At 44.3% G+C, this 21,074-nt stretch overlaps 1 protein-coding gene across 5 annotated transcripts in view; it reads right to left on the bottom strand.

Annotated features, from left to right (window-relative positions):
- LOC110491054 (neural cell adhesion molecule L1) overlaps positions 1 to 21,074 on the bottom strand; it is an 83,363-nt gene that overhangs the window by 37,522 nt on the left and 24,767 nt on the right. For all 5 annotated transcript variants that reach the window (XR_016487268.1, XM_090202762.1, XM_090202765.1 and 2 more), the window contains exon 2: positions 7,383 to 7,816. Coding sequence is in view for 4 of the 5 variants with exons in the window: in XM_090202762.1 (XP_090058888.1) it covers positions 7,383 to 7,521 (139 nt within the window). In the remaining variant the exon portion in view is untranslated. The remainder of the gene's footprint in view (positions 1 to 7,382; positions 7,817 to 21,074) is intronic.

Genomic DNA, 21,074 nt, shown 5'->3' with positions numbered 1-21,074 from the left:
ACACTTGTTTTAGTGGTTCCACTTGTTTTAGTGGTTACACTTGTTTTAGTGGTTCCACTTGTTTTAGTGGTTACACTTGTTTTAGTGGTTACACTTGTTTTAGTGGTTCCACTTGTTTTAGTGGTTACACTTGTTTTAGTGGTTACACTTGTTTTAGTGTTTACACTTGTTTTAGTGGTTACACTTGTTTTAGTGGTTACACTTGTTTTAGTGGTTCCACTTGTTTTAGTGTTTACACTTGTTTTAGTGTTTACACTTGTTTTAGTGTTTACACTTGTTTTAGTGTTTACACTTGTTTTAGTGGTTGCACTTGTTTTAGTGGTTGCACTTGTTTTAGTGGTTGCACTTGTTTTAGAGATTACACTTGTTTTAGTGGTTACACTTGTTTTAGTGTTTACACTTGTTTTAGTGTTTACACTTGTTTTAGTGTTTACACTTGTTTTAGTGGTTACACTTGTTTTAGTGTTTACACTTGTTTTAGTGTTTACACTTGTTTTAGTGGTTGCACTTGTTTTAGCGATTACACTTGTTTTAGCGATTACACTTGTTTTAGCGGTTACACTTGTTTTAGTGGTTACACTTGTTTTAGTGGTTACACTTGTTTTAGTGGTTACACTTGGTTACACTTGTTTTAGTGTTTACACTTGTTTTAGTGGTTACACTTGGTTACACTTGTTTTAGTGTTTACACTTGTTTTAGTGTTTACACTTGTTTTAGTGGTTACACTTGTTTTAGTGTATACACTTGTTTTAGTGGTTACACTTGTTTTAGTGGTTACACTTGTTTTAGTGGTTAAACTTGATGACACTTGTTTTCGTGGTTGCACTTGTTTTAGTGTTTACACTTGTTTTAGTGTTTACACTTGTTTTAGTGGTTACACTTGTTTACACTTGTTTTAGTGGTTACACTTGTTTTAGTGGTTAAACTTGGTTACACTTGTTTTAGTGTTTACACTTGTTTTAGTGGTTACACTTGTTTTAGTGGTTACACTTGTTTACACTTGTTTTAGTGGTTACACTTGTTTTAGTGTTTACACTTGTTTTAGTGGTTAAACTTGCTAACACTTGTTTTAGTGGTTGCACTTGTTTTAGTGTTTACACTTGTTTTAGTGGTTGCACTTGTTTTAGTGTTTACACTTGTTTTAGTGGTTACACTTGTTTTATTGGTTAAACTTGGTTACACTTGTTTTAGTGGTTCCACTTGTTTTAGTGGTTACACTTGTTTTAGTGGTTACACTTGTTTTAGTGGTTACACTTGTTTTAGTGGTTAAACTTGGTTACACTTGTTTTAGTGTTTACACTTGTTTTAGTGTTTACACTTGTTTTAGTGGTTACACTTGTTTTAGTGGTTAAACTTGGTAACACTTGTTTTAGTGGTTGCACTTGTTTTAGTGTTTACACTTGTTTTAGTGGTTACACTTGTTTTAGTGGTTACACTTGTTTTAGTGGTTACACTTGGTTCCACATGTTTTAGTGGTTACACTTGTTTTAGTGGTTACACTTGTTTACACTTGTTTTAGTGGTTACACTTGTTTTAGTGGTTACACTTGTTTACACTTGTTTTGGTGGTTACACTTGTTTTAGTGGTTACACTTGTTTACACTTGTTTTAGTGTTTACACTTGTTTTAGTGTTTCCACTTGTTTTAGTGGTTGCACTTGTTTTAGTGGTTGCACTTGTTTTAGAGATTACACTTGTTTTAGTGGTTACACTTGTTTTAGTGTTTACACTTGTTTTAGTGTTTACACTTGTTTTAGTGTTTACACTTGTTTTAGTGGTTACACTTGTTTTAGTGTTTACACTTGTTTTAGTGTTTACACTTGTTTTAGTGGTTGCACTTGTTTTAGCGATTACACTTGTTTTAGCGATTACACTTGTTTTAGCGGTTACACTTGTTTTAGTGGTTAAACTTGTTTTAGTGGTTACACTTGTTTTAGTGGTTACACTTGGTTACACTTGTTTTAGTGTTTACACTTGTTTTAGTGGTTACACTTGGTTACACTTGTTTTAGTGTTTACACTTGTTTTAGTGTTTACACTTGTTTTAGTGGTTACACTTGTTTTAGTGTATACACTTGTTTTAGTGGTTACACTTGTTTTAGTGGTTACACTTGTTTTAGTGGTTAAACTTGATTACACTTGTTTTCGTGGTTGCACTTGTTTTAGTGTTTACACTTGTTTTAGTGTTTACACTTGTTTTAGTGGTTACACTTGTTTACACTTGTTTTAGTGGTTACACTTGTTTTAGTGGTTAAACTTGGTTACACTTGTTTTAGTGTTTACACTTGTTTTAGTGGTTACACTTGTTTTAGTGGTTACACTTGTTTTAGTGGTTACACTTGTTTACACTTGTTTTAGTGGTTACACTTGTTTTAGTGTTTACACTTGTTTTAGTGGTTAAACTTGCTAACACTTGTTTTAGTGGTTGCACTTGTTTTAGTGTTTACACTTGTTTTAGTGGTTGCACTTGTTTTAGTGTTTACACTTGTTTTAGTGGTTACACTTGTTTTATTGGTTAAACTTGGTTACACTTGTTTTAGTGGTTCCACTTGTTTTAGTGGTTACACTTGTTTTAGTGGTTACACTTGTTTTAGTGGTTACACTTGTTTTAGTGGTTAAACTTGGTTACACTTGTTTTAGTGTTTACACTTGTTTTAGTGTTTACACTTGTTTTAGTGGTTACACTTGTTTTAGTGGTTAAACTTGGTAACACTTGTTTTAGTGGTTGCACTTGTTTTAGTGTTTACACTTGTTTTAGTGGTTACACTTGTTTTAGTGGTTACACTTGTTTTAGTGGTTACACTTGGTTCCACATGTTTTAGTGGTTACACTTGTTTTAGTGGTTACACTTGTTTACACTTGTTTTAGTGGTTACACTTGTTTTAGTGGTTACACTTGTTTACACTTGTTTTGGTGGTTACACTTGTTTTAGTGGTTACACTTGTTTTAGTGGTTACACTTGTTTACACTTGTTTTGGTGGTTCCACTTGTTTACACTTGTTTTGGTGGTTCCACTTGTTTTAGTGGTTCCACTTGTTTACACTTGTTTTAGTGGTTACACTTGTTTTAGTGGTTACACTTGTTTACACTTGTTTTGGTGGTTACACTTGTTTTAGTGGTTACACTTGTTTTAGTGGTTACACTTGTTTACACTTGTTTTGGTGGTTCCACTTGTTTACACTTGTTTTGGTGGTTCCACTTGTTTTAGTGGTTCCACTTGTTTACACTTGTTTTAGTGGTTACACTTGTTTTAGTGTTTACACTTGTTTTAGTGTTTACACTTGTTTTAGTGGTTGCACTTGTTTTAGCGATTACACTTGTTTTAGTGTTTCCACTTGTTTTAGTGTTTCCACTTGTTTTAGTGGTTGCACTTGTTTTAGTGTTTACACTTGTTTTAGTGTTTACACTTGTTTTAGTGGTTACACTTGTTTTAGTGTTTACACTTGTTTTAGTGTTTACACTTGTTTTAGTGGTTGCACTTGTTTTAGCGATTACACTTGTTTTAGTGGTTACACTTGTTTTAGTGGTTACACTTGTTTTAGTGGTTACACTTGTTTTAGTGTTTACACTTGTTTTAGTGGTTACACTTGTTTTAGTGGTTACACTTGTTTTAGTGCTTGCACTTGTTTTAGTGGTTACACTTGTTTTAGTGTTTACACTTGTTTTAGTGTTTACACTTGTTTTAGTGTTTACACTTGTTTTAGTGGTTGCACTTGTTTTAGCGATTCCACTTGTTTTAGCGGGTACACTTGTTTTAGTGGTTACACTTGTTTTAGTGGTTACACTTGTTTTAGTGGTTACACTTGGTTACACTTGTTTTAGTGTTTACACTTGTTTTAGTGGTTACACTTGGTTACACTTGTTTTAGTGTTTACACTTGTTTTAGTGTTTACACTTGTTTTAGTGGTTACACTTGTTTACACTTGTTTTAGTGGTTACACTTGTTTTAGTGTTTACACTTGTTTTAGTGGTTAAACTTGGTAACACTTGTTTTAGTGGTTGCACTTGTTTTAGTGTTTACACTTGTTTTAGTGTTTACACTTGTTTTAGTGTTTACACTTGTTTTAGTGGTTACACTTGTTTACACTTGTTTTAGTGGTTACACTTGTTTTAGTGTTTACACTTGTTTTAGTGGTTAAACTTGGTAACACTTGTTTTAGTGGTTGCACTTGTTTTAGTGTTTACACTTGTTTTAGTGGTTGCACTTGTTTTAGTGTTTACACTTGTTTTAGTGGTTACACTTGTTTTAGTGGTTACACTTGTTTTAGTGGTTACACTTGGTTCCACATGTTTTAGTGGTTACACTTGTTTTAGTGGTTACACTTGTTTACACTTGTTTTAGTGGTTACACTTGTTTTAGTGGTTACACTTGTTTACACTTGTTTTGGTGGTTCCACTTGTTTTAGTGGTTCCACTTGTTTTAGTGGTTACACTTGTTTACACTTGTTTTGGTGGTTCCACTTGTTTTAGTGGTTCCACTTGTTTACACTTGTTTTAGTGGTTACACTTGTTTTAGTGGTTCCACTTGTTTACACTTGTTTTGGTGGTTCCACTTGTTTTAGTGGTTACACTTGTTTACACTTGTTTTTGTGGTTACACTTGTTTACACTTGTTTTGGTGGTCCCACTTGTTTTAGTGGTTACACTTGTTTACACTTGTTTTGGTGGTTCCACTTGTTTTAGTGGTTACACTTGTTTACACTTGTTTTAGTGGTTACACTTGTTTACACTTGTTTTGGTGGTCCCACTTGTTTTAGTGGTTACACTTGTTTACACTTGTTTTGGTGGTTCCACTTGTTTTAGTGGTTACACTTGTTTACACTTGTTTTGGCGGTTCCACTTGTTTACACTTGTTTTGGTGCTTACACTTGTTTTAGTGGTTCCACTTGTTTACACTTGTTTTAGTGGTTACACTTGTTTTAGTTGTTACACTTGTTTACACTTGTTTTGGTGGTTCCACTTGTTTTAGTGGTTACACTTGTTTACACTTGTTTTGGTGGTTCCACTTGTTTTAGTGGTTACACTTGTTTTGGTGGTTCCACTTGTTTTAGTGGTTACACTTGTTTACACTTGTTTTAGTGGTTACACTTGTTTTAGTGGTTACACTTGTTTTGGTGGTTACACTTGTTTTAGTGGTTACACTTGTTTACACTTGTTTTAGTGGTTACACTTGTTTTAGTGGTTACACTTGTTTACACTTGTTTTGGTGGTTCCACTTGTTTTAGTGGTTATACTTGTTTACACTTGTTTTAGTGGTTACACTTGTTTTAGTGGTTACACTTGTTTACACTTGTTTTGGTGGTTCCACTTGTTTTAGTGGTTCCACTTGTTTACACATGTTTTAGTGTTTACACTTGTTTTAGTGGTTACACTTGTTTTAGTGGTTACACTTGTTTACACTTGTTTTAGTGGTTACACTTGTTTACACTTGTTTTAGTGGTTCCACTTGTTTTGGTGGTTCCACTTGTTTTAGTGGTTACACTTGTTTTAGTGGTTCCACTTGTCTATCGTTTCCCTCTCCCTTACACACTTGTTTATTTTCCCCTCCTCTCTTTTATGCTCTCTTTTAAGCCCCCCTTTCTTTGATCTGACAACACTAGCCCCATTTTAGAGACAGGCGTGCCTCTTTTCCTCCATCTCCTCTTAATTCCCGTAGGTATCACCCTCCTCCGGGAGGGAGCAAACAAGACTACGGCACATGTAGACTCACTGAAGTGAAGAAGCCACAGTAACGCTAGATTCATTAAAGGTGCAGTGCCGAGGGTTTCTATTGGGCGCTGTGTTTGCAGGAGTCGTGATCATCTTTCTCATGGTGAAAGTGTTTACTGTAGGGCTGTTGCTGCACGTCTACAAACAGAAATACCACACATCAAGCAGAAGGAAGTGAAACACTTACATTCATTTATTTGGTCTGTTAGTCCAGAGCGGCAGAGCAGCAAGAGAGCGAGGGAGAGAGAAAAGGAGAAAGTCTGTTAGATAGTCAACACAGTCTGGCAGGAAATGACAGAGAGAGGGAAAAGACAGACAGACAGAGTGTCTGGACTTAGCTACCGCACAGTGCACATCAGCACGTGCCCTCACTTGCTCGGCAAATTCCCCATTTCAAAATGGGATAATTGATGATTAAACAACAGTTACCACCCATGGGCTATAAAGCTAGGCGAGCGCAAAGCTAGTCGAGTGCAATGTTCGGTCAATGTTTTTGTTGTTGTTTGGCCGATGAATTCAGATGTTGATGGTGTATTGATTGTGGTGACCGTATCAGTGACTCTCACTGACATTAGAGAGGCTCATTAATTCAACAGGAGACACCTTGACCTTTACAATCCCCGCAATCTGACCCCCCCCCCTCTTCCTCCTCCTCTTCCTCCCCCTCCTTTTCCACTTCATCCCACTGTTACTATTCAACCAGCCTCTCCTCCTCCCCCTCTCCATCCTACACTCCTCTTCCTCTTCCTCCTCCTCGTAACCCTTCTCTCTTACTGACACCTTAATTCTCAGGGGGAGCTTTAATGCTTTTCATCACTGTCAAACTGTGTGTGTGCGCACGTGTGTGCATGCCTGCGTGCGTGTATAGGAGTGATACGTGTGTTAGAGTGGGTGAAGGTCTGAGCGAGTCATTGATCCATGACTTAGATGAATAACAGAACAACATTAGCAGCCGCAGCAACAAGCACAATTCTTTGTCTAACTCCCTCTGTCTCAAATGGCACTATATAGTGCACTCGTTTGAACCGGGGCCCATAGGGTTCTAGTCAAAAGAAGTGCGCCATAAAGGGAATACGGTGCCATTTAGGATGCAGCCACAATTCTTCCTCAAAGTCTGCTATTAAAGCAAAGCTGTAGGACACTCTGAATCAATTTCCCTGCAGTCCCACAAACTCAGCTGTTTTTTAATGCTCGGATATTGCGTTGAGTGGGAGGGGAGGAGACAACTCTGACCCATCGCCTGCCTTCTGTGTTTGTTTGTGTGTGTGTGTGTGTGTGTGTGTGTGCGTGTGTGTGCATTTGCGCCTTCTTTTTCTGTTGTATAACTCAATTCCCTGCTGAATTACCCTGGCCCTCCAATCCATAATTTGATTTGCACTAAGGAAACCAGATGAATAGAATGACTAATAAATGAGTTGAGGTAATCAATTCCAAAGTAAATAGACAAAGTATGCATACAATATAACCACAGACTGAACGCCCAAAACCTCATAACCACATTGATAAAGATGCAGATAGAAATGCCATGGAAAGAACTTGCTGTGCCGCTCTGTACACTACATTTCTACCTGCAATACTGATGAGTGTGACGACATCTCAGTCATTACTTGACATTGTTATGAGCAGTGACTGTACAAGTACATTGACGTGTGAATTAAGTTAAGGCGGTGTACTCACAGTTGGGAGGTATGTGTATAGCTGCTTGGCTGAGCTGAGGAGTGTGGGATAGGAGGAGGGAGAAGAGAGGGAGAAGGAGGAGGGGGAGAGGGGTGCGTCGCCCCCTACTGCCAACCTGCTGTCGCTGCGTGCGAGGCATTGCTCACTGTCCCATCAAAGTCCCACCTGCTCAACACACACAAAACGCACACAGAGGGCAATCTGGACACACTCCTGCCGAGCGAGCGTGTGTATCAGCCTCTCTCTATCTCTCTGTCTCTCTCTCTCTCTGTTGTCACGCCCACTCTTCCTTTTCTTCTACCTGGTTTCCTTTTGCTTTCAGCCTCTCTCTCTTTTCTCTCTCTCTCTCTCTCTCTCTCTCTCTCTCTCTCTCTCTCTCTCTCTCTCTCTCGCTCTCTCTCTCGCTCAGGTCCACGCCCTCCTGCTGTCTTCGTCTGAAAGATAAAAGAAGAAGGGGGGAGCAGGGAGGGAGGAGAGGAGAGGGAGGGGCATGTGACAGAATGAGAGACAAATTACCCTGCACCATGTGGTCAAAGACTAGAGAGAGCCAGGCAGAGAGCTAACACACACACACACACACACATACACACACACACACACACACACACACACACACAATAAATAAATAGATGAGCGAGACCAAACATATTAATTTCTATAAAGAGAACTAGCAGTAAAGAAGAAGAAAAATTCCATTGGTTCTTCCATAAGGGACAGTGGTCAGCCAGAGAAACAGATGGAGTCCAACTACGAGGGCGAACTAACAGACAGTCCAAGAGACCATATGGAGCAGAGACAACAGAGGTAGATAGATGAAGCACCGCATCAGACAATAGACAGAAGACGGTTAGCGACCCGAAAAGGCATCCGCAAGTAGACAACGTTCGGGAGATCTCCTTCAAAAATGTGAAGAACTCAAGTGCCTAGGCCTCGTCTGTAGCTGTGCGGCCGCAAGTGTGTGGTACACACAGGAAACAGAAAAAAGAACAGAACGACATGGCTAATTGACAACGATTTAGATTGAGTGGTTGAGCTCTATTGAAAGACTCGAGACTGCCCTCCCTGATTGTGATGGTGATAAGTAGCTGCTAAAGATGTGATCATCAGTCATGTTGTGGAGGCAAGGAGGCCACACAGTCTCTCCATCTGTACCCTCCTCAGCCCAGTAGGCCCACACGGAGCCACTAAGCGTGGCCTACTTTCCACTGGCACCACAGTCCACTGACTGATTGTTGAACCAGGCTCAATTGGAAGTACAATAGATGGTTGGATTGTTATTTGCTACAGTACAACAGTACATCATGACAACGGAAAGGCACTGAGAGACAGGAAGCAAAAGCTAGAGAATTATAGGGAGACATTGGCCTTGTTACCAAGCCAGGCAAAATCAATGGTGATAAGAGCAGCTGCCAATATTGAAGATGAGTTTTGGCTCTACACACAACAGTGTGTGTGTATGTGTGTGTGTGTGTGAGTTTTGGCACCTACACCCCACTGTTAGCTGGCAAAGCCAAACTAGAGTGATGGGCGACCTTGGGGAGATGTGGGGAAGGTTGGAGGGTGGTACAGAGAGAGGGGGCGAGAGGAAGTGAAGGAAGAGAGGAGACAGGGGGGAAGAGAGAAAGAGAGAGGGCAGCCCTGCACGAGGGAGAGGAGAGAGGAGAGGGGGAAGATGGTGGGGGAAGGAAGAGAAACAAGGGATGCGAAGGAATAGTGATCAGTATTCTATTTTATCTTCTCCGGCAATGGCTGCTGGTCAGTCAGTCACATTGACGCAGACGACGGGCTCATTGTAACAGTGGTGTTATTGGAACGGTATCAATCCAACACACAGAAACCATGTGTTTGATTCCGTTCCAGTCGTTACAATAAGCACCATTCTCAACGGACACCATTCAACAATATCTGGCAAAAGAACGAAAACGACTAGGTAAAACATTTCCGGGGATTCCAAGCACTAAGAAAATAACCGAGAAAGAATGGACTCAACAATATCTGGAAAAGGTGGTAGGAGGAGTGAAAAGCATTTTAGCGATTCCAACACCAAACTCTGAGAGAACACATCTAAATCAACTGAGAAAGACTGCGTTTAAAATAAGAGAACAACCAATAGAAGTGAAACACACCCAATGAGCCAGTTTAAAACACACCCAATGAGCCAGGGGTAAATGGTCCATTAGAGAGTCACTTCACCTATCAGTCCTACAACGGCTAGGGAATGACAGAGTGGGTGGAGGAGAGGAGGGACAACCGGGGATGGGAGGAATGGAGGGGTCTGTTTGGGGAGGGAGTGATGGAAGGTGTGTGTGGTGGGGAGGGGTGCAGTGTGTGTGTGTGTGGTGGGGAGGGGTGCAGTGTGTGTGTGTGTGTGTGTGTGTGTGTGTGTGTGTGTGTGTGTGTGTGTGTGTGTGTGTGTGTGTGTGTGTGTGTGTGTGTGTGTGTGTGTGTGTGTGTGTGAGTGTGAGAGTATTGGCTCTACACACCACTGTTAACTGGCAACGCCAAACTAGATAGATGGGTGACCTTGGGGAGGTTGGAGGGTGGTACAGAGAGGGGGAGGAATAGAGGCTAGAGAGAGAGGAGAGTGGGGAGTGCAGAGGTTGAAGGGTGGGAGGAAGAGAGGCTAGAGAGAGAGGAATCGAAGGAAGAGAGGAGGAGAAGAGAGTAGAGAATGAGAGAGAGGGAAGGTTGTAGAGTGGTAAAGAGAAGGGGGAGAGGAAGAGAGGAGAAAGAGGAGAGGAGAGAGGGAAGGTTGTAGAGTGGTAAAGAGAAGCGGGAGAGGAAGAGAGAGGAAGAGAGAGGAAGAGAGGAGAGGAGAGAGGGCAACCCTGTTCATGAGGGAGAGGAGAAGGGGAAGATTATAGGGTGGTAAAAGAGGGGGTGAAGGAAGGGGGTGTGATGGAAGGTGACAGCTGTGACGGTAACCCCCCCCCCCCCCCCCCCCCCTCCACAAAATCACACACCAGGTCTCCCAATCAATGTGTGAACTCTCTCTGCTGTCATGCACACACACACACACACACACACACACACACACACACCTCCTCTGTCAGGCTGTGTGATATTAGTACTGGCTGATCAGAGTGCCTCTCATAGGGGGGTTCGGGGGCCCAATTACCAGACGGGCTAGTCTGGGCTGGCCTTTAACAAATTCCATTAGCACAGGATGAATGGAACAGAGCAGAGCTGGAACTGCTGTGGGTATTAGTACAGACACACAGCCTCAGAGACACACAGTTAACGTGATAAGGTGTCGCTGAGAGGGTGCTGAGTGGAGCGCCCAACGATGAATGCCACCGACGAACTGCACGCGGCTGAGCCAGGGCACTTCATTGCCAAGTAAACCCTAACACACACACACACATCTCTAAACCGAGAAAGACACACACACACACACACACACACACACACACACACACACACACACACACACACACGGCTGACAACACAGATAAAGAGGCATGCTCCAGTGGGTCCCAGTCAGAAGGCAGGGCCCTAACAGTAGTGAGTACATAAAGGCAGTAAAGGGGAACACTATAATGGGTTAGGTGGGCAATTGGAGGGGGGCAGAGGGGAGGACAGGAGAGAAATAAGGGAGGCGTGTCATCTTCCCAAGTAATGAGACTGAACACTGGGAACTCCACCCAAACACCCTGCGATTCCACACAGAAGCACTCTCCTTCTCTTTGTCTCTCTCTCACTAGCGAGCACACACACACACACACACACACACACACACACACACACACACACACACACACACACACACACACACACACACACACACACACACCCTGTCTAGGCTGTACGGTCACTTCCCTTATCACAGGGGTGATTGATTCTGAGTCAACAGACAGACGGCTGATTTCACCACCTCTGTCAATCCCAGTGTCTCTCAGTCCGACTTTCTGCAGCTGCAGCTGATCCAATCTCAGCCCTGTTACCTGCCTCGTTGGCTCAGGGCAGAGGTCAGCAGGCCCAATAGAGACGACAGCTGGGAGGTCTGGGTAACCTTAGCCGTGTAAGGGCTGTTCGGAAATCTGTTATCGGGTCGGGTGTCATCCAACTTCATTTAATCTACAGTTGAAGGGAGGTGTCATGATATAAGGCTTGATGGTCAGCGGGGACAATATTGTTCTCATTGTGCCATTCAGCCGATGCTTTTATACAAAACGACTTGCAGTCACGCGTGCATACATTTTACGTTTGGGTGGTACCGGGAATCGATCCCACAACCCTGGCGGGGAAAAGCACCATGTTGTACCGACTGAGCCACACAGGACCACAATAGACAATAGAGCAACCACAGTCGGCTCGCGTTCCATGTAAGGGCTGTATGAAGAACTATTAACGCCATAGGAGTCTACAGACACGTCCAATGGTGTCATCATCGATCCAACTGTCATTCAATCTCTGAAAGGAGACGTCATGCTGTGATAGTCTTTCAGGAGACAGAGAGAGAGAGAGAGAGAGACAGAGAGAGACAGAGAGAGAGACACAGAGAGAGAGAGAGACAGAGAGAAAGAGAGAGACAGAGAGAGACAGAGAGAGAGACAGAGAGAGAGACAGAGAGGGGAAGAGAGACACAGAGAAAGAGAGAGACAGAAATACAGAAAGAGAGACAGAGAGAAAGAAAGAGACAGAGAGAGAGAGAGAGAGAGAGAGAGAGAGAGAGAGAGACAGAGCGAGAGAGAGGCAGACGGGCGGACGGACAGACGGAGAGACGGCGAGACGGACAGACAAACCAGACGATGAAGATGTACTATGTGAGGGAGTGGCGCAGCAACAGTCTTCTAGAGGCAAACTGGCCACAAGCTAGCTGTGAATCAAATAATGAGGCAACAATCCAGATCAACATAAATCAATTTAGTGTGACTTGCTAGCCTGATACATAATTGACGTTGCGCATTGAGGCATTTTGCTAGACGGGAGGGGACGACAACACAAAATCAAAATGCCAGAGCAAGAGAGAATGTAAAGGCTATGTGATATCTACATTTAGGTCATTTAGCAGACGCTAAAGAGTGACTTACAGCCAGCACATTCAACTAAGGTAGGCAAAGACAACCACATCACAGTCATTCAACTAAGGTAGGCAAAGACAACCACATCACAGTCATTCAACTAAGGTAGGCAAAGACAACAACACATCACAGTCATTGGAATCCTTGTTCAAAATAGTTGCTATCTGCAAAATATCTAAGGCATTTATGGCCTGCCCTCCCACAAAAAAAAGCAACACATAATGCATGCCAAAACAAGTGGCAATGTATTGGCCTATACGTGCTATTTGATACAATATATTATTATTGTATTGTACGCCTGTTTAATTGTAGCCCTGTCTCCGACTGCATCAAGCTCTTGTCTGTGTGTTCACTCTGTCATACATTATATCTGAAATGGCGCCTCTCTGCTGTAAAAGCCTGTGATTAACATTAGTAAGTAGCTGGCAGCTACAATCAGTGGAAGCCTGTTGGCCCTGCCAGCCTGTCAATGGGCTCTCTGGGTATTGAAGCAGTATTGACAGGACTGAAGCACGTTCAACCGCCTCTTATCAAAGACAGGATGGATAGAGGAGGGAGAAAAGAGGGAGGGAGGGGCAGATTGGCATTTATTGCCATCAATCTTGCCCTGGAGGCAGCTCTGCAGAGTGGCCACTAGCTGGCACAGCCACAAAGTCAGATTTGAAACCTAACCCTAACCTTAACCAAACTACTAACCCTCATGCCTGACCATAACCGTAAAATTAAGACCAAAAGGGACATTTTTGTTTTCATGAATTTTTACGATATAGCAGCTGGCCCGTCTAGTTGAAATTGCTCAGTTCTGCCTCCAGGGCAAGATTCATGCCAATAAACTTCAACCTGCAGGGCGGGAGGGGAACACAGGATGGAGCCATTTGAGTCCATTCTGTGTATTACAGCAATAACACATAGTCTACAATACAACAGCTCAGCCCCCCCCCCCCCCCCCCCCCCAAAAAAAAACATCACTGAGTGTTTAATAGTTAGGATAACATTTGTGTTAGCTCCACAATATGAATCTATTCATGCAAAAGTTATTCCCTGGTTTATTTGTTACACCCGAAAGCTGTTGCTGTGGTAATACAGTGCCAGATATCATGAATAAACTCATTCTTAACTTCCAAAAAATGTGAACGCCCTTAATACAGCTGATTCCCGTACCTGACTGTGCTTTGTTATAGTATTCCACTTTTGTGTATGTGATGTGTGTGCCCCTGTGTCTACACATTTGGGGTGTGTGTCTGTGTGTGTCTGTGTGTGTGTGTGTGTATATGTGTGTGTGTTCGCAGGTCCTGTGTCCTGTCATGGCTTCTCTTTAAATATTTAACACCTCAAGCTGTGTGAAGATGTGTAGGGGGGGAGGAAGGGAGGAGGGGGAACGAAAGAGGGGATGAAATAAATGAATACCTGCCCCCCTTTACCCCTCCTTGCCTCAGGGTCTGTCTGTCTGGAAAAATCAAGAGAGCGAAAGAGACAGAGAGAAGGTACAAAGTGTGAAGAAGGGATTTAGAATCAGAGAGAAATGGAGTGAGAGGATTAGACGATGGAGAGAAAGACGGACAGTGAACAGGTTTCACTCACCAGGCAGTGAGAGCAAAGAGAGACGGAGCGATTAGGGGGGTCAATCGACAGGACAAAATAGGAGAGGTGGGTTACGGACACGGAATAATGTTGTGGATTGGGTAAAGGAAGAGAGGAGAGAAGGAGGAGAGGAGGGGGGGCACGGGACCACATGGGATGGGGGCAACAGTAATTCAGGGACCCCCTGTAGAGTAAATTATTTATCACCTTCTCCTTCCTGTCGCGTCAATTTGCCCCAAATTCACCCAAATTCATAATTCATAATTACCAGCGGCGTTCGGTTCTCCATGTATTTGGTTTGGTCCCCAGACCCGGACCTGCACTGTACCTGCCTCCCGCTCTCTCTCTCTGGCAGGGATACATTTGCCCCAAATTCATCCACATAAATAGTTCATATTCACCATATATTTGGTTTAGTGCTAGACCGATCGCCTGTACTGTACTTGCCACTCTCCTATCTGTTTCTCTCCCTCTCTCTCCCTCTCTCTCCCTCTGTCCCCCTCTGTCCCCCTCTCTCCGGCAGGGTCATGTTTAATACATGAGACGGTTGCAGTGAGGCTACTCTCAGAGCTCTCCGCCTGGTGAAATAATACTTGTATCACCTCTCTACCCGTTTCTACTCCTTCTGTGGCATGGCAGAAATGATGGTTACTACTCCTCTGTCATGTCTTACTGTGTGTGTGTGTGTGTGTGTGTCACAGGAGGCTGCTGAGGAGAGGACGGCTCATAATAATGGCCGGAATGGAGCGAATGGAATGGCATCAAAACACATGGAAACCACGGAAACCATGCGTCCGATGTATTTGATTCTATTCCCCGTATTCCACTCCAGCCTTTACCACGAGCCTGTCCTCCCCAATTAAGGTGCCACCAACCTCCTGTGGTGTGTGTGTGTGTGTGTGTGTGTGTGTGTGTGTGTGTGGCACTAAATAAAGATAACATTAAATGGATCAGATCTACTCCAAGGTTTTTGTATGAGGATTGTGGACCCAAATGGCACCCGATACCCTTTAACAGTGCACTACTTTTGGCCAAGGCCCATGTGGCTCCGGTCAAAAGTAGTGCAATATGTGCTCAGGAATAGGGTGCCATTTGGGACAGACCCGATCTGTTCTTCGGGTCGAGCACTGTAGTAGAGCCCGTCAAAGAGAGAGGAGTGCCGATTTCCTTGTCACCTTTTTTTATCAACCTTCCTCTCCTCTTCCTCTTCTACCACTATCAACCCTCCAGATACACGACACCAGGCTTGAAAGCTTTTTATTTTCACCCCCCCCCCCCTTTGCTTTCACAATACAATTCTCACCCATCCACCCATCTCTCCATCCTCTGTCTACATTCAACTCTGCTCTGACCCTTCCATCTCTCCATCTCTCCAATACACTCCTCTGACCAAATTGCCTTGGACAAAACGGATTCCTTCAATATCATCCAACTTTATTGGAAAGGGGGTTTCTTTACGACATGAAGGACCGACTCCAAAATCTCTTTAATATGCCTGTGCTTTCCTCTGCATTTAAAGGGCAATATATAACACATGGCTGAAGAAACTGCAGGGGTGACAGTTAAACGTAAATGAAAGGTCACAAAAAAAAAAGAACACACTCTAAACGACACATAGAGAAGCTTATCTACCTATAGAGCGACCAACAGTTGTGTAGATAAATAACACGGTTAGAAGCTCAACACACATTCAGTTGGCATTCCAATTCCTGCTGTTGGATGTCATACAGTGTGATTATATACACACTCTCTCTCCTCTAACTATCTCCCTCCCCCCTCTCATTTTCCCAATCCCTCTCTCCCCTCTAAAAGCCTGTACCCCCCCCCCCACCCCCTCCACCGGCTTGTCAGGGTTAAGGGCTAATACAGGAGTGACAAAAAAGCTGGAGAAAATAAAGGTTGTCAGGTGGGACCCACTTCAGCCCACTCCACCCACTCCTTCCATGTTGTCATGACAACGGGGTCTGTCTCCACATAGCAACAGCATCACCCCCCCCTCCTGACTACACATAGAAATTCAGTTATTCATACACACGTACGGACAACCAACGTGCTCCCTCCCGGTTAGCAGTTATCACTCATAGTCACATGTAAATGCAAGCAGACAAAGTCTCAGACACACACATACACACACACTCTTTCAGTCTATTTTACCTCTCCCCAACTCGCTCCCAGACTTTTTATTTCGTTCTCTCTCTCGGTGTCTCTCACCCTCCATCCTATAGTCTATATACTGTCTGTCTTTACTGCAGAACAGGGGGAGCTACTGCCGGCTGGTTTGTTTACTTATTGATGTCCCCCCCCCCCCCTCAAGACAATATAAGGGGAGCAGAGGAATGGAGAGAATAAAAGAAGGGATGAATAATTAAAGTGAAAGAGTGGACTCATTAAGAGAACAGTGGGCTTCAGAGGAGGAGAGGAGAGGAGGATGAAAGGAGGGTGGAGGAGAGTGGGGCTGTACATGGGGACGGGGTGGACGAGGAGAGGGGGAGGAGGAGAGGAGGATGAAAGGAGGGTGGAGGAGAGAGGAAAGGAGAAGGGTAGAGGAGAGTGGGGCTGTACATGGGGACAGGGTGGACGAGGAGAGGAGGAGGAGGAGAGGGGATACATGTTGAGCACGGCCTGATGGGAGAGAAGAAGGAAAGGAAAGGAACAAGGGAAGAAAGAAAATAGAAATAAATAATAAAAAGAAAAAAACATCTTGAAAGGAGTCAAATTAATCAAACAACCAAGAAATGTTTAAATAAAAATAAAGAAAAATCCTAAATAAATCATGTTTCAAAAGTCATCAGATTGCATAAAAGACTTGGGTGTCGGTCATGTTCCCTCCATGCATATTTATGTATTAGCAAGTGTATCATGTCTCTCTGTGTCTTCATGTCTTCGCGTGTCTCTCTTCACCAGTGTACACTGAGTGGACAAAACATCAAGAGCACCTTCCTAAATATTGAGTCACACTCCCCCTTTGTTCTCAACTAGCCTACCTGGTTAAATAAAGGTCAAATACATTTTTTAAAAATGGTATTAAATCGTTGCGGCATGGACTCTACAAGGTGTCGAAAGCGTTCCACAGGGATGCTGGCCCATGTTGACTTCCCACAGTTGTGTCAAGTTGTCTGCTAGATGGTGGACCATTCTTGATACACACAGAAAATCCCAGCAGCATTGCAGTTGTTGACACTTCAAACAGGTGAGCCTGGCACCTGCTACCATACCAGGTTCAAAGGCACTTACATATTTTGTCTTGTCCATTCCCCCTCTGAATGGCACACATACACAATCCATGTCTCAAGGCTCCAAAATCCATCTTTAAACTATCCCCCTGTGACATCAATAAGGGATCATAGCTTTCCCCTGTATTCACCTGGCCAGTCGGTGTCGTGGATGTTTTGTACACTCGATGTATGTGTTACAGTGTGTCGCGTGACTCCATGTAATATCGTGCATCTTAATCCCGAGACGTGTCTCTGTGTAGGCCTGGTGCGTATCAGCAGATCAGCTATCAACATGTCAGTCAGCCAGTCACCAGGTCAGACGGTCCTCTGGTCAGATACTGGAGAGTCCTATAGATGGACACCGGCATCCTCTGATCTCTGGTAGCCCTGTTAGTCGTGCACTTTGGCTCAAATGGACTGGAATGTATTAGTAAGATGACCGGTCTGGGCTCTAGAGGGAGAGTTGATCACGCGACAGGCCAAAAGATGACATTTTGGCGGTAGTCGGAAGGATGAGGCGGTTAGAATAAGATCGTCAGTGATCGCCGAGGTTGCTATAACGTAGATCCGGAAACAGATTCAGTCACTAAGAAGGACTGTGTGTGTGTGTATGGGGGGGGGGGGGGGGGGGGGACACAGACAAATTGTTGTGCTTATAAAAACTGGGGAAGAGCTTAATAAACATGCATGGAAATACTGTGATTAAAATGCATGGGATGTGGAGGCAAAATGAAAAGCTGTCAAGGCATGGAACAAACCAGCCATTTCCAGCCGGTGGGTCTCGTTAGTGTCATCATCAGAGAGACACTCTGCCTGCGTCGCAAATGGCACCATATCCCCTAAATAGTGCACTTTTTTTTGACTAGCGCCCCACGGGCCCGGGTTAAGGGTAGCACCCCTGTGTAGGAAATAGGGTGCCATTTGGGATGTACACGCTGCCGTAGGACACGCTCCCTAATTGCAGACTGACACACCCTAGCTGCCATGGAGATGAGGCACAACACACACACGCGCGCACACACACACACACACACTCACACGCGCAGGTGCGCGCACACACTCTGCAAAACATGAAACCAGCAAGCACATCCAGACTAAACGGCTGATCACATGATGGCTGATCGTACCGGGAAACTAATCTACATGACCTGCACAACGAATGGGATAAATACAACGAGCCAAGTAGACTAGTACAGGACATACACAGTATTAAATAGGGAATATGTAAAGCGCCATACAACAGAGATAGTATGGCCCATAATAAGGTGTAGAGATGCATTATGTACTGTGGAGGCCATACGGAAACCCATAACGAGCGGTGGAGACAGGCCATTAATATGTACAGTCATAGGCCAGGAGGTACAGTACAGAGAGGTGGTGGCATACAGAACATCCAACCCATCCAGTAGCCAATAACAAGCCGTAATGAGACCTACAGATAGGCCAGGACCGAGGTGGGTGGCACACTGAACAAAACAGGCCTCATCCTAATGCCTGGGCCTTTGTCAACATTAGCCTGGGTAAATAGGAGCAATCATGACATTATGAAATTAAGCAGAAAACCCATTACCAGTGACCTTCTCTCTCTTTCTCTCTCTCTCTCATATCCATCCCTCTCTCTCATCTCATCCACCCTCTACTCTCTTTCTGCCTCTCCATACCTCCCCCTCTCTTCCTCCCCGGGTCGGAGCAAACAACCTAGTTGTTTGTCTGGTTCAGATGGTAACTATGACCTTCAATTCTGTTCTTTATTCCGTTCTTTAAAAAAAGACACACACACGCCCATTGTATGCTGACACACAGGGTTGGGGGGGGCGGGGGGGTTGATCCCTGTGTGTCTCTGTCCAATCCCTCTGTCTCTCAGAGTGAGAGAACATGAAGAGATTGGAGGACCCACGAGAGGAGAGAAAAGGCTATGGGAGGAGAAGAACGAGGGAGGAGAGGATAGAGGAGAAGAGCTAGGGAGGAGAGGACAGAGGAGAAGAGCGAGGGAGGAGAGGACAGAAGGAGAAGAGTGAGGGAGGAGAGGACAGAAGGAGAAGAGCGAGGGAGGAGAGGACAGAAGGAGAAGAGCGAAGGAGGAGAGGAGGAGAAGAGGGAGGGTTGCGAGGAGAGGAGGAGAAGAGGGAGGGTTGAGAGGAGAGAGGTAGAAGAGGGAGGGCTGAGAGGACGGAAGGAGAAGAGGGAGGGAGGAGAGGAGGAGAAGAGGGAGGGTTGAGAGGAGAGAGGTAGAAGAGGGAGGGCTGGGAGGAGAGAGGTAGAAGAGGGAGGGCTGGGAGGACGGAAGGAGAAGAGGGAGAGAGGAGAGGAGGAGAAGAGGGAGGGTTGAGAGGAGAGAGGTAGAAGAGGGAGGGCTGGGAGGAGAGAGGTAGAAGAAGGAGGGCTGGGAGGAGGAGCTAAAGGTAGACTCAGTAGACAGAGTGTCTGTCAGAGTAGGCCAGGGAGAATAGCTGACATCGGCTTCACCGTATCTCACAGCGTTAGTACTAACATCAGCCGGACAGACAGCACAACAGTGGGAGAGAAGGAACAACACTAAAACCTACCAACCAGACACCGAAACCATAAATAACACTGTCCTTTACACCCCCATAACAACAGCCAAATGAAACAACAGCACTCAAGGTAGCGTGGCTTGGCCTATTGGCATATTCACTAACACCGGTACGGCAGAAGCACATTGAAGAACAGCCATAAGGATAACACTATGTCATTGTAATGATGCATCTATTAAGACACCTAAAGCTGAGCTCTTGCATAGCATGACATGAATGCGTTATAGACATGCTATGGATATATTTCATTACCCTTTAATAATGTGGTTTGGACCTGGGATGATACGGTCATGAAATGCTTATAGGTGTGTAATGAATAGATGCGTCGCGGATATATAGTCAAGGTAAATTGTTACCGCACTCACACAGAATGCCATGGAAAACCTTAAAGACCCGAAGAACAGGAGCTGGAAGAGCAGTATAACCAACATCACCACGAGATGAAGGACCCGTTACCTATATTGAACTCATTTAGCTGAAAATTGGGACTACAGCAATGAGCAGTGAGAACAGGCCGTGAGAACAACCGGCATTGTATGGTGTGAGTGTGTGTATGTGTAGGTTGCATGGTGTGTGTGTGTGTCCCCAGGGTTAGGTGATAAGTGGCCCGTGGCGTGGAACGGAACACACAGCTGCCACCGCCACCACCTGGTGTGACACGCAAGGCGCACGCACACACACACACACACACTTGTTTCCACAGGGACCACCGTCAAGCCAGACACGCCCCGAGGAGAGGACTAGGCAGTGTGACGGATGATGTCACCCCTTAAGACTGTGACCTGTAGCCTTTAACCCCTACACACAACAGGCCAGCCATCTGAGACTCTCTGAGGCACCAAGGTCACGTAAGGCCGCCCAGCGGCCCTGTAATCACATCACTCATATAGAGGCAGGCCAACTATCAGCAGAAACACTGGGGTGATGGGAGGGGGTTTTGTTTTCTCGAGGAATATCTGCAGGATTCTCTTGCAAATGATATCTAATCCCAGTGGGACTAAACCTTATAGTATAAAGGTTAAATAGAAAAATAATTGGATGTAATCATGCATTTTGATCTTTTTTTTCCCTTACCTTTAGAGAGTTAGACATTTTGGGGGGAGAATTTATTCCGTGTGAATGTTTGTTGTTGTTGTTGCTCTACTTCACACAGCTCATTGTCAAGCATATGCTTCCCCTCCAGCTTAACTCTTGGGCGTTCGTACGCTGGTAACATTTGCAAGGTCTAGCTAGATTAGACTTAATCACAGTCAATTCCCCCTCAACCACCACATGGAAATTAGCTGTAGGCAGGACAAGGTCAGGAGGAGGAGAGCT

Source organism: Oncorhynchus mykiss, chromosome 16 (genome assembly GCF_057628025.1).
Source record: "Oncorhynchus mykiss isolate SJ-2025 chromosome 16, ASM5762802v1, whole genome shotgun sequence".
In the NCBI taxonomy this organism is placed as follows: domain Eukaryota; kingdom Metazoa; phylum Chordata; class Actinopteri; order Salmoniformes; family Salmonidae; genus Oncorhynchus; species Oncorhynchus mykiss.
Note: the sequence above shows the minus strand (reverse complement) of the source record. Positions and strands in the feature narration are given on the sequence as shown.